Source organism: Chamaea fasciata, unplaced genomic scaffold (genome assembly GCF_029207755.1).
Source record: "Chamaea fasciata isolate MVZ Bird 193981 ecotype frontalis unplaced genomic scaffold, bChaFas1.0.hap1 SCAF_5, whole genome shotgun sequence".
NCBI classification, from domain to species: Eukaryota; Metazoa; Chordata; class Aves; order Passeriformes; family Sylviidae; genus Chamaea; species Chamaea fasciata.
The window spans coordinates 22,065,344-22,086,063 of record NW_027094090.1 but is presented as its reverse complement, the minus strand read 5'-3'; the positions used below and the strand labels follow the sequence as shown (position 1 = coordinate 22,086,063).

The window sequence follows — 20,720 nt, the reverse complement described above, 5'->3', positions numbered from 1 at the left end:
AATATAGACACCGCACACCCTCTTCATATGAGGCATCTCATATTCACACAAGCAACAATAAAATGAAAGCCTATGCCAGAGCAAGGTAATGCATAGGCAATATTAAAGGAAAACACATTACAGGAACAGAAACAGAACCCCAAAGTAGATATTCTTGAAATATTGAAGTTGAAGAAGAAAATTATTACATTTTTTCCACATTGAGAAATATATTATCTGAAATATATTAAATTTGACAAAAAATATCAGAGATGAATCTAAAGTCTAGTTATTCAGTACTGGAATGAGGTTTCATCTCAAGCAGTAGGAAATCAATCTATTGTGCACAAAGAAGCAGTGAGGCTTCCATGGCTTTTACTAATACAGGCACATCTTAAGAGTTATCCTGGAGTCATCATGTCATGCTGCCCTTAAGAGCTTCTGCAGAATTAAAGGCAGGCAAGAATGACACAGATTAACTTGAGTCTCTTTTCCCTTGACAAAACTAGCACTCTGTCAGAGAGTCTGTAACTATCCTGCACTTCATAGGATTCTATGGAAAAGATAACTTGAATTTTCTGGTATATTTTTAAATCCAAAATATGAAAGAGTATATTTCAAGAAGGAAATATCCTTGAGGGTCCAGATTATATTTTTAGCAATTGAAACTCAACCAGTGACATGTGAAAAGAAAGTTTCCATTCCCATTCATTTGCTGTTTATAGTCTCCACAGAGAATTTCTTAATCAGGTAGTAAATTGCAGTAAAAATTGCAAGTGTCCCAATTTATATGGAAATTATCTTGTATTTTTACATATAAGATGCATTTTAAAAGTGAATTTTAGAGGTTTACTTTGTGAAAGCAAGGTGAATATTTATTTAATCTTTAAAAGATAGAGTGACATAAACAGCTTATTGCACAATTTACCTTCGTGTAAAAGTCCCATTAGGAAAAATGATCATTGGATATTCTGGAAATAATGCAGCTTGAATTGACTCTCAGTATCAGTAATCAAGACATGTAGCTCTTATCTGAAGGCAGGTTATGATTTCAAAGCAGCTCCTAATAGGTCTGAGTCTCTGATCTAAGAAAAGATACCCTCCACAATCAATGAGAAGTGTAAGGCCTGAGGTATTGGGGTGGGTGTACAGTTTTCTCTATTTACCTTAAGTCCAAGTTGTTTTCTAAATCCACCCTGTAGTTTAAGACAGGGTACAATGTTATACATAAATTCTAGTCCGAATGTAGTACACAGTCTGTAACAAAGCAGGAACGTGATGATTCTGTCTTTGGTGGTGTTTGCCACCCCACCACTAGCAACAATAATTGAAAAAAATGTACCAGAGAATTCCTTTCAAAGGGCTAACACTCAACATGCTGTTTTTTTCTAACTTAGCTTCATCAGACTCTCTGCCTGTTAGAGCAGACTTGTGGCAGAGTTAGAGCACAGGTGCACAGACATTCCACTGAGTAATACTTGAAGGAGAATGAAGATTATGAGTTACCTTTATAATACTCCTAGTTTTGACTGGTTTATGCCAAGGTAGCAATGCAATAATGCTGAGTAATAGCACAGGACAGTGTCAGTAAGTGACACTTGGAGAGAAAACTTGATAAGGAAATGATAAGGTAAGAATACTGAATATAGAGTTGGAAAACCTCTAAAACAGGCAACATATCCAGATGCTTCATCTAACTAGGCATATGCTACTAAAAATATCTCTCACACCATGTTAAATGAAGAGGAATTGATACATGTCTGTCTTTTGGACACTAAAAACCAGATTAATCTGAATAACTAAACAACTATAGAAAGTAATTTGCCCTCTAAAGCAGGCCCCTTCACAACATAATTCATAGGCTGTGTGACAAAAAGTAACACGATCATTACAGGAAACAAGACACAATCCTGGGACAGCTATGTTCTTCTTCCCTTTATGAATATCTAATTCTGGAAAAAAATAATTTTTCTATCATACAGAGATGTTGAGTACTGCCATCACTGTACAATCTTCAAAGCTTTACAGAGTCAGGCAATCGTGTGTGGACAGCAGCAACTCTGGAGATCATTAAAATGTATATTATAAAAGCAGTACAATAATTTTTTCAAATATTTACAATTTGAAAAATCACAAGAAATTTATCTTCAATCTATTATTAATCTCCACAGTGAATGTAATATTTTTAAAATCACTTTTTGTGGTTAGGTCTCATGAGAAAAGCTGAAATACTTTACAAGATGGGAAGATCATCCTCCTCCCTCCCTCCATTTTTTAAAGTTCTTCAGTTAGACTAAACAGGAATGCAATCATTGATATACCCTGCCTTGTGGAATAAGGTCAGAAAAAAATGGAGAGTCTTAAGTTGACACAAAATGGAGTCCTTCATGAAAGAAATGAGAAGCTGCAGTCAGGACCTCCTCATCCTCCCCTCTCTTCATAAAAAAAACCTATACACCATATTGTAAAATGCATTTTTTTTCTCATTGTTAATTGAATATTGACTTTGAAGTATTCACCTTGAATCTTGCACAATGTTTTTCACACTGTAAAATAGCACATTCACTGTCATTTGAATATACATGAATATGAATTTTTATTATCTCAGAGGCTTTTTATTATACTTTAGTGACGTAGTTATAAAAATAGTTTTACATGCAAGTTTTCTTTAATGCTGTAAATGTAAAATTGTTTTCTTATTGTTAGGAGTTCTCTCATGTCAGGTATATGTGAAAACTGACTCATACACCAAAGATTTAGAGCTCATTTAATGCTCTTGAGATAGAATAACATGCAGGTGTCAGTCCTCCAAATTTCAGTGAAGATTACCCTAATATGCAATATGGTGACCTAACTGTTCTTCATTTGAAAGAAGTCTGAAAAGTAATCTCTGATATAGCCAGAGAGTGAGAATAACCCAGTGGGATTTCCACCTCTTCATTTCCTAATGAGTTTTTTGATAATGAGAGGTGACTTTGCCAGTCACTGTGGGCTCTATTATGGCTAATTTACTCCACTTCACTCTCCTTGTTAATTATTAACACTAGCCTTTTTATCCTCATGAGACCACATTCCAGTTTTTCCCTTTTTAGATTTTTTTTCTAAATATATCTTTATGAAGGTGATAGTTTTCAGGAAAAGATTTTCCCTTCGGGGACAGTCAGAATTATTTATTTTACCTTGGAAGACTGCAAAATTGATCACATAAGCATGGGAAGCTCTTGCTAATGCTTTTAATGCAGTTACAAGGTGAAAAGGCTGTTAATTAAAGAATAAGCACTGAAGTATGTTCCACTTGGGAATCACTTCTTGGTAGAATGGTCACTTGCCACTTGCTAACATGTCCACTGATTAATAGGTGACTAATTTCCATGGTTGCTTTCCAGTAGTTCCGGAAAAAGGAAAAGTGTGTAATTTTCCAGATGGCTTTCACCTGCCAGAAACTGTCATTTAATATATCTATTACCATTAGGGAATTACTGAAATTGGTATAGAGGTGTGATATTTCATACAACAGTTGCTTCATGTCCTTCAGTTAAAGTTATACAATATTTGTAATAGTTGCTTCAATGTGAAAGTTTTCATTAAATGTCTTTCTTAAGCCTATTCTAGTAATATAGCATTATTATCTGTTTAATCTTTTAAGGAAAGAAAAATCAGCAGCCTATTAGTAACCTCTTGCATGTGAGGAGACCCCTTGTATGTTTATAACACTTTTCTCAGGTTGGAACCAAAGCTCAAAGGAACAGAAATGACACAAAAATAAAGTTAAAACTGGTGTCACAAATCCTTCTTGTAAGACTATTGTAAAATACCTGAAGAGTTTTCAGAAACCAAAGAATTGTTTTAAGTGCATGTGACATCACAAGTAGAGATGTGCTTCCTAAACTGAAAATGTATGATGGTAGGAAAATAGGCTGAATACCCCATCTGAATATAGGCTTCAGATTTTTAACCTGGATTTTAGATGATTGGACACAGCTTAAAGTAACGCATAATCCACCCTTCAGGAATCTAGCTCTTCTGAAATCTGCACTAGGACTGAACAATGCCTGCACCCTTTTCAGCAAACTTCTCAATTGCCATCACAGCAATTTAAATAAGTTTCTGAAGTTGCAGTTGGCCCAACAAAGGATCCAAATCGAGTATTTTTTGTGTATATTTTATTCCATTCATGATGACACTACTATATCTTTATAGACATAACTAGTGTGAAATAGTATAGAAGGCTTAGAAGGAAATATAAACTACAACTTTATTTAAGCAATATAGATTAAATGCAAACTATCAATACCTCTTAAATTACTTGTACATAAAACTGAGCAATTTGTGAATACCAAGCGGTTAATGCACTGTCAGAATAAGGACTGAAATTCTGCAAGGATAGAGAGAAACTGCTCAGCTTGAAGGAAATGGAACACTAGGATATGCATCATAAAAACAGGCATTTTCACTCTTATTTTGAGCATTATCCTATTTAGAAACACATTTCTAAGGTGTGGGTATATTGAAAAATCTTACACAAACAGTATGTAAAAAAGATCTTACTGTCATTTCTGAGGGCATTATTCAGCAGCTGGAAAAGTGGGAAGCTGTCCCAGGAGTCCTGTGGCTGTGCCTCGAGAGCTGAATCCATATCAACAGAATACAGAGACAAAAACTTCTCTGCATGCTCAGCCAACAATTCTGGCCACCAAGCAAATGCCTGCAAACATGACAAAGTAGAATTACTGAACACGAGTCAAAGCAAAGAGCTGTGTTCTTTCCATGGCAGAATACATCTGTGTATGTCACGCTCTGTCCTGTCTCACATAGGGAGGAAGAATGGGCCAAGTGAAAAATGGGAAAATATTTTATAAAATTTTGCATCAAAAAAATAAATCAAACAGGTTATTGTGGGAAAGCTGATATGATCACAATAAAAACATAGCGCCAAAAAAAATCAAAAAAAGGGAGTATAAATGCCTGCAACTTTTTTCCAGAGAGCAAAGGAAAGCAAGAAGGCCTCGCTCTTGAAAAAAATGGCTGTATATGTTTCTTTTGATTTCATTAAATTCTAAAGCAGATGAATTTGTTTTTAAAATGTATCTTTATGAATACATTTTGTATTCATTTGGTAATCAAAAAGGATTTTTTTGGTGAAATTTTATTCCTTGGAAGTCTGAGGGTGTTTTTTAACAGCTAGAGAGTGATTTCAATTCCTATTTTTGCCTTAAAGGTATCACCTTCTTCTGAGGAAGACATCCAGTTTTCCTTGTGCAAATGCTATAAATCTTTAGAAGTTCATTAATGTCACTTATTTCCAGTAACTTCACATGTTGGAACAGTTTTTTTCATGCAAAAATTTATGTTCTTAGGCAATGCTTAAAGAAGAGAAAAAATCTGTGAAGAAGATTATCAGGAAGTAAAGCCAGCTCTTCATTAAAGACATATAACTGTTGTACCTTTTTACTGTAACATAAATCTAGGCCTTTGAATGTCAGTATTGGAGCTGAGCATTGGATCAGGGAGAGCTCTGTGATCCTGGAGTTAAAAGATGAAGTTGAAGGGAGTTTATGAAACAGAATGAACATCAAATCCTGCTGAGAGTGTTTTGCTCAGAATTTATAAGAACATCTGACACTGAGAAATGCCTACACATGCAACCCAGGAAGATGTCATTGTTTTCAAACTTACGTCACTCATTTTGAATATATAATTCTGAATATTTTTGAGTTGCAAACACGGAACACATATAGCTTGATCTACACAAGAGCTGAGTCCCTCCAGCTTCAAATAAATTCACAGAATCTCCACTGCATTTATGAAATGTAGGCCCTGGGTGATGCAGAATTATGAGTCAGGTCTGAAAGGCATCAAATAAAAGACAGCTTCTGTACAGTGGTCCACAAATGTGTTTTTGTGTCATGGACTTTCTGATGACTGCCTGTAGTTCTTTCTGACATGGGGCAAATGGAGAAATGATGAATTAGCGAAAGGTTTTAAAGAAATGCTGAGTATCTCTTGCTATTACTGAAAAGTACTTTGTGTGTTCCAGTGTCAGGACTGAGGGATGACAACTGGCACCATAGTGAGAAGAGATGAGGCTTCAAAAACTTTGGTGAGTTTGAAATGGAGTCTTTTTCATCAAACTTTAAGAAATTTCTTATTAATGAACCCTGTTTAAGTAGGAATTCATTAAAGGAACAGACTCCTTACTCTAGAAAATAACTACATGAAAATAAAAAATGTAAATAGGCACTGGAAGAGGACCCTTCTAAGCAAGCAAAACTCTTTTCAGAAAATATTGCCAAAACTTCAAAACAAAGCAAAACCAAAACTAGAAAATGAGTACATTTTCTCTCCATTTTCTTGCTTGTAAATGGCACTTTGAAATTCTTCTGACTCTCTCAAGAGCATCATTACTTGGGCAGCAAGAAAAAGAGTAGAAAAAAAAAGTTAAAGCTAAATGTAACAGTACAGTTGTTATGGATAATAATAGGCTAAAAGCAATTAGCAATTGATGACACACATTCTAGAAACACTGAGTGGATTAAAGGAAGTTCTTAGATTCTAGAAGACACATAAATGTAGATATGCAACACCAGAAATCATCGAAACAGCTTATGCTACATGTTCAATGCACAGTTCCATGCTATGAGCACAGCAAAAAAATGCATAGTTCATCAGGAATCACATACCTCTCTTCCCTTCGGGAATCCCCAAAATGTGTAAATGTTATGAATTAAAAAAAAAAAAAAAAGAAAAAAAATCTTTTTTATCATCATATTAAAAAATGTGATATATTATTTTACAGATTACTGATCCTTTCAATCAACTGGAGCATCAAACACTGAACATTTGCATAACATTATGATGTGAAGTCCCCATACTTAATATTCAGTTTTGAGTAGGCAATGTATAATTTGGCAATCATTTTCTCAGATATATTTTATTATTGCCCTATAAATTTCACTGAAATTGAACATGTATTGCATGAATGAAGGAAGGGGAAAATAACCTCAGCATTATCATTATCTTTATTCTTTTCAAGGTACCTTAATTAGATTGTGACCTTTTGCTGAATAAATTTTTCTGAAGGCACATGCAATGCTTCTGAAAAGCACCACATCTCTAAATGCAAGTAAGGAGTATAGAAAACAATCTTTGAACAGAGATGCTTAATAATATATGTATGATTTGATCTGGGTTTTGTTTCTGTGTTCTTTTCCACAGAAGTACAATTTTCTTACAGTCATGCAGGTCCTCAAAAGACAAAGACCACAATATATACATTTTATTAAGTAATCATTACACTGTAACACAGTGGCAACAGTAGTGTAGAACAAGACCTCCAGGGAATTAATTTCAAATCATCAAAACAGCTGTTTCTTCAGTATAAAAGAAAACATCTATAACAAGTTCACACATGACAGATGTAAGCTAAAAACCATATTCCATAGTGTGATATAAAACCAGATGTTTTGAATGATCATATTTTATAACTATATATACTAAATAATGCTTATGCCTTTGCATATTTTCCAAAAAAATATTTATTGAGTTTTTTGAGAACATTTTAAAACAATTTCCTGAACCTTAGAAAACTGTATTTATTAAATTTCAAGAATATATATACAAGTGAATCTGGCCAAGTTAAGTTTTGTAATTCCTTGACATAAGAGGTGCTAGAATTCCAGCAATTATAGTTTCTGTATCATGAAGCAAAAGATGTGAAAGTAAGAAAAATAAAATAGTTTTATTTCATTTCTTCTACCTTACAATGCCATTTTTAAAAGCACAAGTTTAAAAGCATACTTTTCCAATCAACAGAAGAGGAATGGGAATGAGATTATTATAACTATCTTTATTTTTATATCTATAATCTGGATTTATACAGCATGATAAAAACCAGCATTCTGTTGCATTTTCTTTCTGTTCTAAAAATCAGGTGAAAAGTTGGTAGGAAAAACTGTATAAGGCTATGAATGTTTTCCATACCATTTCAGCACCTCCAGCACAAAGATGCTTTCTCTTTTTTATGCTCTTTAATTTTCATTTCTAAACCTACAGTTCATTCAAGTGAATTGAAGTAGAGTTTTATTTCACTTCACTTTATATAAGCTTCAAGTCTCTTATTCCTCTGTAAATGTGAACTGCCTTAAACATATGTCAGAAAGTAAAACTAAAATGTTTCTTGACAGACTTGCTTCGCATCAGGGGAGAGAAAATCTAGGAACAAACTCTACAGCAAATGCAATTACAGCCTCACCTCTGAATGATGCTCTTCATTTTGCTGCAATACTTCGATACAGAGTTCTGCAAGGTGAAGAACCTCTTCCAGTTTTCTTGCAGGTGTTGCTTGATTCATGGTCTCTATATGAATATAAAATGTGAACCAAAATTGCTTTAGTTACAAATATGATTTACAGTAAGAAAAAATGATGAGAATGGTGAAAACTGACAACTTTCCAAAGTAAAAGAAATTTCAAGTGATAAGGATAATCATTTAATACACATAAACAGAGCTGAATGTCTGGATGACTACAAAGAGAAAAGAATTCACAAGAGCATCAGTGCTCACTGTAAACTTTATCTAATTTAATTTGTGATGAACGGGTGCATTGGTGAATTAGACTCTCAACTTTTGCAATAAGGAAGTTCTTTTTCTCTTCAAGGCCATACATACAAAGACAGCAGACAGTGGAGACCTTTTTTCTTTTGTCAGTACAATGCCTTCTCACCAGATGACTCATTACCGTCATCAGCAAAATTCATACCTTTTGCTGCAGTCAAAAATTCCAAATCTTTCATCAAAAGAAGACGTTCTACTTTAGGCATATTTAAATATTAGAAAAATGCAAATCATGATTCATACAACTAATTTCTAATAACTAATTATTCAAATAACTAATTCTCTACCTGCTATTCATCAGTGAAGGCAAATCTGCACTTTTTTGAGTACCATAGTGAAAAGCAGCATTATGAAATAAGGATCTTATAAGAGAATTAACACAAGCCTACTAAAAATTCCACCTGAAAGAAGCACAGATGCAAAAGTTACAAATGACATGAGGCTCGCTCATTCTACCCAGAAGACTATAAAAAGAAAGGAAACAACAAAGTTAAACTAACTGTAACTAAAATACTTACAGGGAAAACAAACAACAATTAGTTTGCAATTTAAAAAAAAGTCATAGCTCTAGGTTTCAGAAAGAATCACAGGAGATAAGGGAAGAGTCCAACAGATTTTTTTTACAAACATATTTTAATCAGTAAAAGTAACTTTTCCAGCTATACAATTTGCATCATTAGGGATAACTTCACCATTAGCTATTAGAGCTTGTTTACTTAACAAAGCTCTTGTTGCTAAGCATAAATTATGGGATGACGGAAATGATGTACAATATAATCAGATATAAAGTATGGTCACATTAACCAGGTTTGCAGAGAACTTATGAAGCTGATAACAAGGTCAGTGAGGGTATCAGGAATTCTATTTTCTCATTTTTTGTGCATGTTTATGGATTACATGGATAGAAAATCACGTGAATACACATCTTCATATGCAGAAAATTCTGCTTACAGTTCCTTCCCATTTTGCATTCATCATTACATAGAACATTAGCACATTAATTAAACAACTCACATAATCTCCTTGCTGTCAGTAAGAATATCAATCTGCATGCAATAAATATTTTTAACACTTAACATTTTAAGTAAAAGCAACATTCCAAACATTTTAAAGGCAGGTGACTTTGTCCAGTTCTCCAGCACTAACACACCAATGCATATTATAGTGATGAAATATATAGCTTTGATGTAATTTTTGAAGAAACACTGGATTAGAATCTCCAGCAAATATCTACTTCAAAGTGACTAAAACCCCACGTTGTTTTCATGCAAAAACCAAACAGGAAGATTAGCTATTGCAGCAACTACAAAGAATTTTTTCAAATCTTATTAAATGAGATCACATAAGCAGATATGTTGAAATACGTTTTTTTCTAAAACCAGAATTTAGGCCAAGAAAGAGTTAGTGTAGGAACATGGGTCAAGCACAAAGCACACACCAGGCACAACACCGTTCATAATGCCAAGATCACTGTTATCAATACTGTTTGCATGATCAAGTTTTATACTGTACAATGATTATATGAATATAACAACAAACATATTGAATCAAGAGAGATTGGGATGGATCCACCAAGTGCCTATTATTAAAGTTTTAGCTTATAAATACTACTACTGGATTCAGATAAACAAGTGGTTTCTAGACTTATCCTGGACTGAAACTGCTCTTTCTTCTAGTGGTCAGAGTCCTCCCCTCCCTGAACACACAGCAAGTACTATTCATAGAGATAATATACATCACTAGCAGTGTCACTGATGTTAATGAGTCTTAGGAATAAGCCATTGATATTAATACAGAGCATGACTGGAACATCTGATTTCAGCATAAACAACTCATTTTATTACAAACTCATCCTGATCTTCCTTACCTCACCACTAACCAAGTAAACAAAATAATTGCATTCATAATTGCATACATTCCTAATGAAACTAAATAAGCTGTAAAATATTCAAAAATTATATCCTGGAAGTGCTCCTCTAAATTCTTAAGAAAGTAATTCTAATAATTATGTTGAAGCTCATGTTGCATTTTTGCACTGGAATAAATTCACTTATTCCACACTTGTAATTAGCTTAAAATGGCCTAAAAATAGCTATTGAACAGATATCATTATCACTAGGGAGAGCAGGAGAAAAAAGATTTACCACCTAACTGTGAGATTATCCTGCTCCACCACTTTGATAAGATCAGAATGAAGAGAAATACATTTTGGGACAAGTACAAATTACATTGAACAAGGCATTAAGGAAATGCAGTTCTGGTCATCTGTGCTGAAGTGATGGATTTTGATCAGAAATGGAAAGAGTTTTTTCGTTATATTTGTCTGAAAGGCATCAAAATCCTAACAAAATGAAGGATGAAAGAGAGGATCAGAAATGTTCACACACAGGAAATGTAGGAATACAGTGTTCCCAAAGCAGAAACACTTGGGAAAGAGATGACCTACCTTTGTTCAGAGATGATGCTGCCAGAAGAATAAATCAGTCATGATATATGATTTAAACTAGACATTTTAAAGTTTTCAGTCATTGTGGGACTAATGCTCAGGAATAGGTTTTTTTTTTTTTCAATAGGATTAGCATGTTTAGGAGGAAAAAGAGTTTAAAAACTTTGAGTATGGCAGGTTTCCAATTGATATTTCATGGCAGGAATGACTAAAAGTGTGGACTATATCTGACTGAAACAATTCCAATTTCATGTTTCCATAAAAATCACCAGGCTAATTACTAGTTAACACTGAAACTACTTACTTCTAGCTAAAAATATGCAAATTACTCTTAATGTTTCTAGCTTTTCACAATATTTTAAAAATCATTATCTTCCTAGAATATTTATTTGTAAGAAATGGTGGCAGAGAGTTACACTCAGTCTGTATCCTTGGACTAATCTCTTAAGGGTTTTTTTTTGTTTGTTTACTTATTCACAGAATAATCAGTACATGCAATTTCTTTTGCACAATACAGACTTCCCTACATTTCACTTAAGCTTCACCTAAAGCTTCTTTTCCATATGTAAGTTACCATACCAGCTAGCCATTTTTCTCTGTAAGTAAAGACTGTTCAAATTCTAGGGAATATGTCTTATGGGTATCCACCATTTACATGTGTACATACACAAGGGGCTATGAAGTAATTTGAGAAATAAAAAAATGAAATATTAACTTTTTTTTTAAAACTAAGCAAGTAGTGTATATGAAATATGAGTAGCAATAAATTCTTATTTGGAAGTTTTAGAACCTACGAAACACCTGAGCCAAATACTGTGCTTGTCTTTGTAACCATAAAGGAATTACAGAAATGGAAATCAGTGCTGTCAGTTTTCATTACATCCATGATGTCTTTCTTCCCACAATTACTAAAGGTTGTTAAGATGTGTTTACACTGTTCAAACTAACAAGTTGCAGCAGAAGTCAGTAAATATGCTGCTTGACATCTTTTAGAAAATAAACAGAAAAAGCTATCAATAATCTGTTTCCAGCTTCACATCCTGCCAAAATGAAAAAGCAAACCAGGCTTTGCAAATAATGGATGCTTTCTCAAGTATGCATTACCAGTGAGTCACACAGGTACCGAGAAAATATTGTTAAATGAGCTAAGTTAACTGAGTGAACTGCTACTGAAATGAAAAAGTGACTGCTTCATGAACCAACGAAGCCTCGGGCCACAAGGGACTGTCAAATCATCCAGTCTCACCTCCTGCATCACACAGGTCAGGGAACTTCTCTCCAGTCCTCGTTTTCAAGACAATCACGATGTCTAAAACCTAACAACAGTGCGTCTAAAACCTACCTTAAGCTTGCTTTCCACAAGAGAGTTTATCCTTGAACACAAATGCACAATTCACCTCTCTCATTTTCTCCCCAGCATGTAAGCTGTTAAACATGTGTGATTAATTTCTCATTGACATTTGCTGAGCACAGGAATCTGCTGATTAAAGAGGTTGTTTTTTTTCTTGGTTATGAATACAGTGCAACTAGGAGACTCCTGTCTCTGGCCTGCCAGTCTCCCTCTCAGTGACACAGCATATATGCCTTACTTGTATTCCCTGTCATGTATTTCATCCTTCCCCCTTTTCTTCAAACAAGCATGTCCAGAACCAGAGACTCAAATAAGCCAACCTGTCTCCAGGCAGAGGTATTGGAAAAAAGGCCAGTATGCTGAGAAGCTCCCAAGTTCACAGCCTTGGTGGGCTTACCAGTAAAGCAGACACAATGTAATTGATAATACAGACACATCATAATTTGAGCTTTATGGAGCCAACACTGCTCCAGCAGGGCCCATTCATTTGATCTTTTTAACAACTGAAACCTGCAAGATTTCTTGAACCTAGTATGTTACTAAACCTGAACTGACTCTGAAGAGTTAACCCAAAACTGGTATAATCTACACACAGGTGCTTTAGGTTTCATTGTGCTAAATTTTTGTGCAATTTCTCACAGAATTAATTCCACATGAAAAACTAAGGAGGTAGATCTGGAAGGACATTTTATATTTTACTGATTGAAAAAAAAAAAAATCCAGCCTAATAGAAATAGTGGAATTTAGCTTTAATTATGAAGCTGAAATCAGTCTTTCCATAATTGCTTTCTATGATTTAAATAGAATTTTAAAATCTAGGGGGAAAAAATAGAATTAATTACCATTATTATCTAAGTACAGAAAGATGATGAGATTTGTATAAAGTTAGAATTTGCATCTCTTACTCCATGACCTACCACTTTATTGTGTCATGCTACAATATTTTCCAGGTTTTAAAATTTGTCATATTATTCAATGGAATTACCTTCATGGGGCAACCAGAGGTTTTTGCAGTGTTGTTGTAGTTTTTGGTTGGTTGGTTGTGTGGTTCCTCCCCCCCCCCCCCCCCCAAAAGGGAATCTTGTCTCTTTGAAAAACATAGAAATAACAATATCAAAAATGTTAAAGCAGAAGAAAAATCTCATTTTTTTCCAACTGATCATCAAAGCACTTAATATATGATTTTTTGAATTCTGACTTTGGCAACACAGACACAAGCTGTTGGTATTTTCTTCTTTTCTTCACTTCTGATTTCACTTCAAAGGGGGAAAGAACTAATATAGCACTTCCTGATACTGTAGAATAAAACTCAGAGATAACAAACATGCCAAACTTCAAGGCTTTATGAATAAAGAGAACTGAATAAATGAATAACTCACCGATCACATGGAGAGAAAAATGGCACTTGAAAATGCAGACTTTGTAAAAAGTTTTTTTAAAAATCCAGAATATTTTAAGACTCTAAATTTTAGAGCCTTACTGAAAAATTACAAGAAATCTAATGCTGGCAGGCAAGGGGAAGGGAAAAGAGATGTTGAAAATTATTAACTGAAAAGAAACCTGAAGAAATTAGTAATTGAGGACATAAAATGAACAGAAAATAGAATAAAATGTAACACAGATTTGGAAGGTTGAACCAGACTTGTGCTTTTCTAGATAGGATACTTTTGTATAAAAGAAATTCAGTAGATCTCATCTTTTCTGATTTTATTAAAGTATTTGATGCTGTGCCTCATGGGAAAACTACCAGTTAAGCTGAATAAAATGAGGATTTAAAAATAAACTGTGTGGGGTATAAAGATGATGCCTCAAGTGAAAGGGAATAAGCAGTGCTGAGAAAGTGCAAAAAAAGGATTCTTGAGAGATTCCTTGAAGATTCAACTTATCTTCCTTAATATTTTCACCAGGGACTTTAGAACAAATATTAGAAACACAATGAGAATGTGTAAAACATGGCAAATAGACAGATGCAATAACAGGAATTTGATGACTCCAAAGAATGCGAGGGAGAAACATTTAAAAAACCCTTCAAGAGTTAAAGAAATACATAATAAAATACTTTAAGAAGGGACAATACATTTTGACACATAAGCAGCAATAAATATTTGCTATAAACTGGGAATATGTCAGCTCAAAATGATCAAAACTCTAAGACTGGGTTGAATCAACTTGTCACAGAAGGGCTGTGTGACACAAGCATGACACAAGACATCAGAACCATGTTACCTGACTATATTAGATAAAATATTTCTGGTAGAACAATGCTGCTAGTACTGTGCGAGGTATCTCATGGGGATGACTTTGCACAGTTCTTGTCACCAATGCTGAAGAAGGTGGAATTCAAACTTTGATAACAAAAGACCCCTGAAATGATAAAAGTGAAGAATAGGCAGCTACTCTGAGACAAGGTGATGAAAGACTAGGTTGGATGAGTACTAAACTCCTATCTAAAAATGCATCATAGCGCATGGAGGAACTGGAGATGATGAAATGCTAATGAAGGATGGAACGACTCCTCCCTCATTTGGGATACAGGACAAGGTTGGCATGCTTAAATTTGGGAACTAATTTTACTGCAAGGTGATGATACCTACACCTGTGCAGCAAATAGGACTTGAAATGACTTTCCTGTGGCTGAAGCAGGAGATTGAAAAGGGGAAGCACAGTGACAAAGACTGACTCAGCCCTACTGTTAAAGGAGGATGTCAGTATGTTTACAAAGGAGTATCAGCATACAGACCTAACAATCCAGGGATTCTTTTACAGACCTCTGAAAAACTGAAATCAGGTATGTTTGGCCATATCCTCATTTCCCTTTAGTTGCACAACAGAGACCAAGAAGGTGCTATGCTGCTGTGCAACCCACTTTTGTTTGTGCAGTGAAATGAACATGCATGGAGAGCTTTAATCAAGTCCTCTCCACGTACAATGACTCTCTCCACTTGCCTTCTCAGCTTCAATAATGTTTGTAGTGTTCTTCTTTTTAAGCCAGACAGATCCTTCTAAGCCTTGATGGCATTTACATACTACCCTTCTATGTTAATGATTGATGTCTTAAAACCCAGCAAACTTCTGAGTTTCTTCTGACCTTCTCTTGTATGGAGTTAACATTTATTCAGCCTTTGGCAGTCTTTTTGATAGAAACAAATTTTGGCATGACATCTGATTTGTATTTGAGCAATTGTACACTCTGGAGTAACTATTTGCTCCAATTTTAATGGAATTTATTCTTATTCCTTTTTTTCAAACTGTTTGGCAGAAGGAGCCCCGTATACTGAGTTACTACAGTCTTTTAAAAATAGTGAGTTAAAAGACAACTGACTAATAATTCAAATCTTCACAATCTGTCTATTGCCTCAGAAATTAATATGCATAGACAATGACAGATACTGACTGCCCTGTTTGCTTTACAGACATTTACCACTTTAATCCCTGTTATATCTGCACAGCAGGGTAATGCTCCTGTGCTGAAAAATGTATTTATGTGTAAGTTCCTGTCTTTTCTCAGGCAAAAAAGTAGCAGAATTAATTAGTCCTCAGCCATTCAGATTAATAAATTTAGTAGGGAGAAAAATTAATTTCTAAGAAGGCATAAATAAGGCATTTTATTACTTTGTGTGTATGGATGTGTATAAAACCTAAGAAAAAAATACGAAGTCTGTGTAAGGAAGGCCATCTTTTTTGAAGGAGAGAAAACAGGTGATGGAGCCATGCAAATTTCTATGGGCTCTTCATAGGAAGCATGCAAAATGCATGTGAAGAATGCTGTTTGTGTCTGGCCTCAGAATCTGGCAGGTCCATTTATGTTCAACATTATCTATAGGAGGAGTTAATGTAAGTTAAATACTGAATAAGACAGGAATACGTGCCATAAACAAAATGATTTAAAAAGTACTTTAAGGTGGTGAAGTCTCAAAGGCAGCATATGCTGAAATGAAAATGGGTCATACTTAAAAAGAGATTTTCATGTATTGATGCTGTGATTCACATCCTTGAAAAATTATAAACATTTTCTGAAAACTACCAGGGCATTATACGAGAGTTCTTAGATATAGTTCAAAATTATGACAGTAGACTTCTTGCTATTCTCTTCATAATGGTAATTATACTGACTGAGCAGATTAGCTACTCCATGAGAATTCAGCTATACATGTAGTATGGAGTGACATGCTGAACCCTGTATAATTGCCTCAGCAAATGCAATTTTTGTTAAAAAAGTCTATTCTATATCCTTAACAGTACAACCACGGGGGATGCTCAATAAAATGTCATCCTGACTGTAAATAAATATTGTTGATGAAAGTGCTGCTTGTACCACCATGTTTGCCATTAAGAAAGTAACCACTGTCTTTGGGAAAACATTCAGAGTCTTGTTCAATTGAGACTGTGAAAATGAGAGCACTTGGGGAATAGACCTGGGAACCTGGCAACCACACTGCTCAGAAAGGGTTCTCACAGCATGAAGAATTTGCATATTCACCTCTGTATTACCTAACAAGGACACTCCTGAAATTCAAGATTTGTTATCAGTATAGAGTGCACAAGTTAAAGGGTAAATAACAATTATCTAGACATAGTTTTTTCCTATTTTCCACAAAAGTACAATATATGGTATTAGGGCTAAGCGATTGTACATCAAGCTCATTAGGAAACCTGTAGGAATCCAGCTAGAGACAACAACAGGAACAGGACTGGGCCCTAAAATGTCATTGTACTGGGATTCGTCTCAGTGGCTTAGTCTTTTGCATCAGAGAAATGTGTTCAATGCTACACAAAATTCCAGTGGACACAGTCTATCTACTCCTCTCAAGAAAATGATTTTTTATGAGTTTTTGATTAATTTTCAGTTGCATTTTTAGTCAGAACTGGTATTTAATTAAGAAACTAAATTACAAACACAGCCTACAAACCTCTAGCTTCAGCTAACTCACACAGTGAATCACTGTACGTGATAGGCTTTCCTCTCATCCATTCTCTAATCTAGTTATCTGCCAGGTCATTTAAGGGACAACTTCACTATCCTGTCTTAAGAAGGGCATGGATTTCTTTCAAAGCATGGAGAAACCTAATGTAAAATGACTGAAATGAGGTACAGTAATTTTTTCTCTTTTATTTATTTATTTATTTCTGTACCTGTTACTATGTCATCTGTTTATGCTTAATGGTTTTGAGTTTCCCACATAAAAGGCCAGAGAAAAACTCAGATTAGCGAGTGTGTGCAACAAGGAAGACTTTTACTTGAGGCGATACGCATTGTATAAAAGTGTATACACTGCATAAACGTGTATGCATTGTGTAAAAGTGCACAGGCAAGGTTGTAGAGTGCAAAGGTGAAAGGAAAGAACTCTAAAATTTCAGAAATTATTTTCAATTAATTTCAATTAATTGCTTCTGGATTTCTAATTTCAATAGATATTTTCTTTAGTACCTAGAAGCATAAAAAATATTGAATGGAATATTTAGGTATCTTACCTAGAAGGGAAACTGTCTTTAGGGTGTTTTGTGTTTGATGATGTCAGATTGGCCTTTCACAGAGAGACTGTTGAAGGACCTTCAGAGCACTCAGAGGCCCCTGCCTAAGGAACCTTTCCCTGTTGGAGGGGTCAGCAATCATCTGAGCAATGTGAGCTCCCATCAACTCATCCTAACAGACTGTGGCATGAATATCCATTCCACCTGCACATTGCCTACTCTCTACTTTACAAATTCCTAACAGATCTCCTATTTACAGGGCATTTAATGCTTTTAAACAAAAAACAGTGTAAATCTTTGAAATCAGTGGAATTTTACGACACTTTAGTTATGGACACAGTTGTTAAAAAAAAGTAGTTTTAATAATTTGCTAGTATTTTTCAAGCCCCACATTGGCAAGGAGCTCCTCTTTGAACTACATTCATGCAGCTTTATAGTCATCACACCAGTCTGTCTTTCCAGATGGATAAGTAGTTCATTGCAAGAGTACTACCAGCTCAATGCCGCTTCCCATAACTGTGGTTGATATTGTTTGCGACCACACAAAGCACCACAACCCATCTTCCTTTGGCTGTGCATGTCAGGTAAGACAAAGCAGTGCACAGCTCTATTTCACAGTATAGATATGCACAGTCCCTCACACTTCTATGCAGCCAGTTCTGCTCAGCTGCAAACACTACTTCGGCTGTGCTTGGTGTATGATGATTTTTAAATATTTGGATATAAGAACTCAAAACCCCCTCCCTGTACTATCGGAGAATATACACCATATCATATTCATGAAATTGGGAACACAAAGAACTACCATCCTTGTAACCCTCAGCTATAACTAGAAAAAGAAACACTCGATTTAGATCACTAAACAAAGCCATACCAGAGAAATGCAAAACCAGCTGTACAGATTTGTTTTCCTAGCAAGACCTTCATTAATAAATTGAGCAATCCTTTTACAAAACAGACACAATTTTTGCAGAGGACTGTGAAATTACATTTTTCTAAATATACAAGCTGTTTTGGAATTTAACAAAATTAAACTTTTCTGCATCATTTAGTTTACACCTTTTACAGAAAATACAATTTCATCATATTCCAAAACAGAAAGTTAGCTAAACTCCTAATAAATAGGTACATCATAATTAAGTATCAGTGTGAATACATGGATTAAACTACACCAAAATTAATTTTAATATTCACAGATGTTCTGATCAGTATCTTGGTATTGTTCAAATCAAGAAAAATAATAAAACAAACACCACACACTACATCTGTAATACATGCAGACATGCACACAAATAGTAATCACCTGAGTCCTTTTCTGCTGTTGCTAAATAAAATAAAAAAATAGGGAAAGAAAAACATCATTTCAGAAATAAAACTCATAAGAGAAGAATAAATACCACTAAGGAGTTAATAGCTTCTTAAAATCTTGAGTACATCACACAAATGATTGGTTTTTTCATGTGAGGAAGAAATGTTCCTGTTTCTGAGTAATATATTTGCATTTACTAGCCCTATATAGTCTTTATCTCAAGCTCAGGCACTGAGCTGGCATCCATACTGTGCCTGGGAATTCAGAAATATATATGATATTAAAAGAATATAAGAAAGTAAGAATACGAGAATATTATTTGTATTAGAACCTTCTTTGTATCTCTGCTTTTTAGGTATTTGCTATTGGTCTATAGCTGATATTATCTTGTAATATTTAAATTTTGACTTACTAATATGATGTTGTCCACAAAAGAAATAGTCATAGGACAAAAATCTCCAAAATATATCCCAGCCACATTTATGAGGATGTTAGTAATATTATAAAGATAAGGACTCTATGCTTTCTGTATGCAATTTGAGGTGTAAGCATGTAATGGAAACACTAACATTAATTACCTTCAAGAGAAGAACGCAACTTCAGTGCACAGATACAATAATGCTCCTATAAACCTAAAGAACCAGAATGAAACCTATTGCTGAAAAATATTACATTTATATTGGTGCAAAAGTAGGATGTTTGTAATGACCAGAGTATCAAAAGATACCATTACAGGTCTCATTGCTACTGAAATCCCATGCACTGAATTATCTGATGTTATGATGCTGGAGTCCTTCACTTTCAACAGTACTTTATTCTCAGAAAAGTACTTCACCTATTTCTCTTTATATATGCAATGATGTATTGTGCTTTGAGTTTACAACTACATGCATGTACAACTACTTAAATAAATCTAGTTGCGTTCCAACCTAAAGGCAATAAATCCAAAAAAGAAAAGTTGAAATATGGGAGTCAGTTTCATGTGCTGTTCCAGCTTCCTCAGTGTTAACAGCATGAATATCCTAAAGTGCAAACTTTGCTATTTCAGGGAAGCCCCACGATTCTCTAGGACACAGTAAAAAATCTTGGGAAATGATGCATTTACACCACAGAAAAAACTTTCCAATCCATTTTATTGTCAGTGTGTTTAGGTATCTTTTTCAAGCTTTTGTCATATTATAAAAATGTTTCCATTTTTATACTCATTGTTTCAACAGGTTTGATACATGACTTAAATACTGAACATTTCCCTTTACGAATTCAGAAATATAAAAATATAAAAACTAAGGAAATTTTTTTCCCTTTTCATTTATTCAGAATAGATTTAATATTCATCCTTTTTTCTTTAACACAACATGATATCATAATTAATTATGATAAACTGGTTACTAGGATGGTTTCATGTTGTTACTTCCATGATATAATACTGGTTGCTATAGTGATGAGATGGATCTTTTGTTAATCACTTGTGAGATCGGTTAACTCATGTTTTTCAGAGAATTTGAGCAGAGATAAAAAATGGGAAAAAAGTTGGCTTTATAATATGGCT

The 20,720-nt window shown here is 34.4% G+C and overlaps 1 protein-coding gene across 10 annotated transcripts in view; it reads right to left on the bottom strand.

Moving 5' to 3' along the window:
- The window catches only part of CADPS2 (calcium dependent secretion activator 2), a 285,396-nt gene that overhangs the window by 51,263 nt on the left and 213,413 nt on the right, over nt 1-20,720 (bottom strand). For all 10 annotated transcript variants that reach the window (XR_010720761.1, XM_066183008.1, XM_066183000.1 and 7 more), the window contains 2 exons: nt 8,231-8,334; nt 4,528-4,684 (listed from right to left, as the gene is read on the bottom strand). Coding sequence is in view for 9 of the 10 variants with exons in the window: in XM_066183008.1 (XP_066039105.1) it covers nt 4,528-4,684; nt 8,231-8,334 (261 nt within the window). In the remaining variant the exon portion in view is untranslated. The remainder of the gene's footprint in view (nt 1-4,527; nt 4,685-8,230; nt 8,335-20,720) is intronic.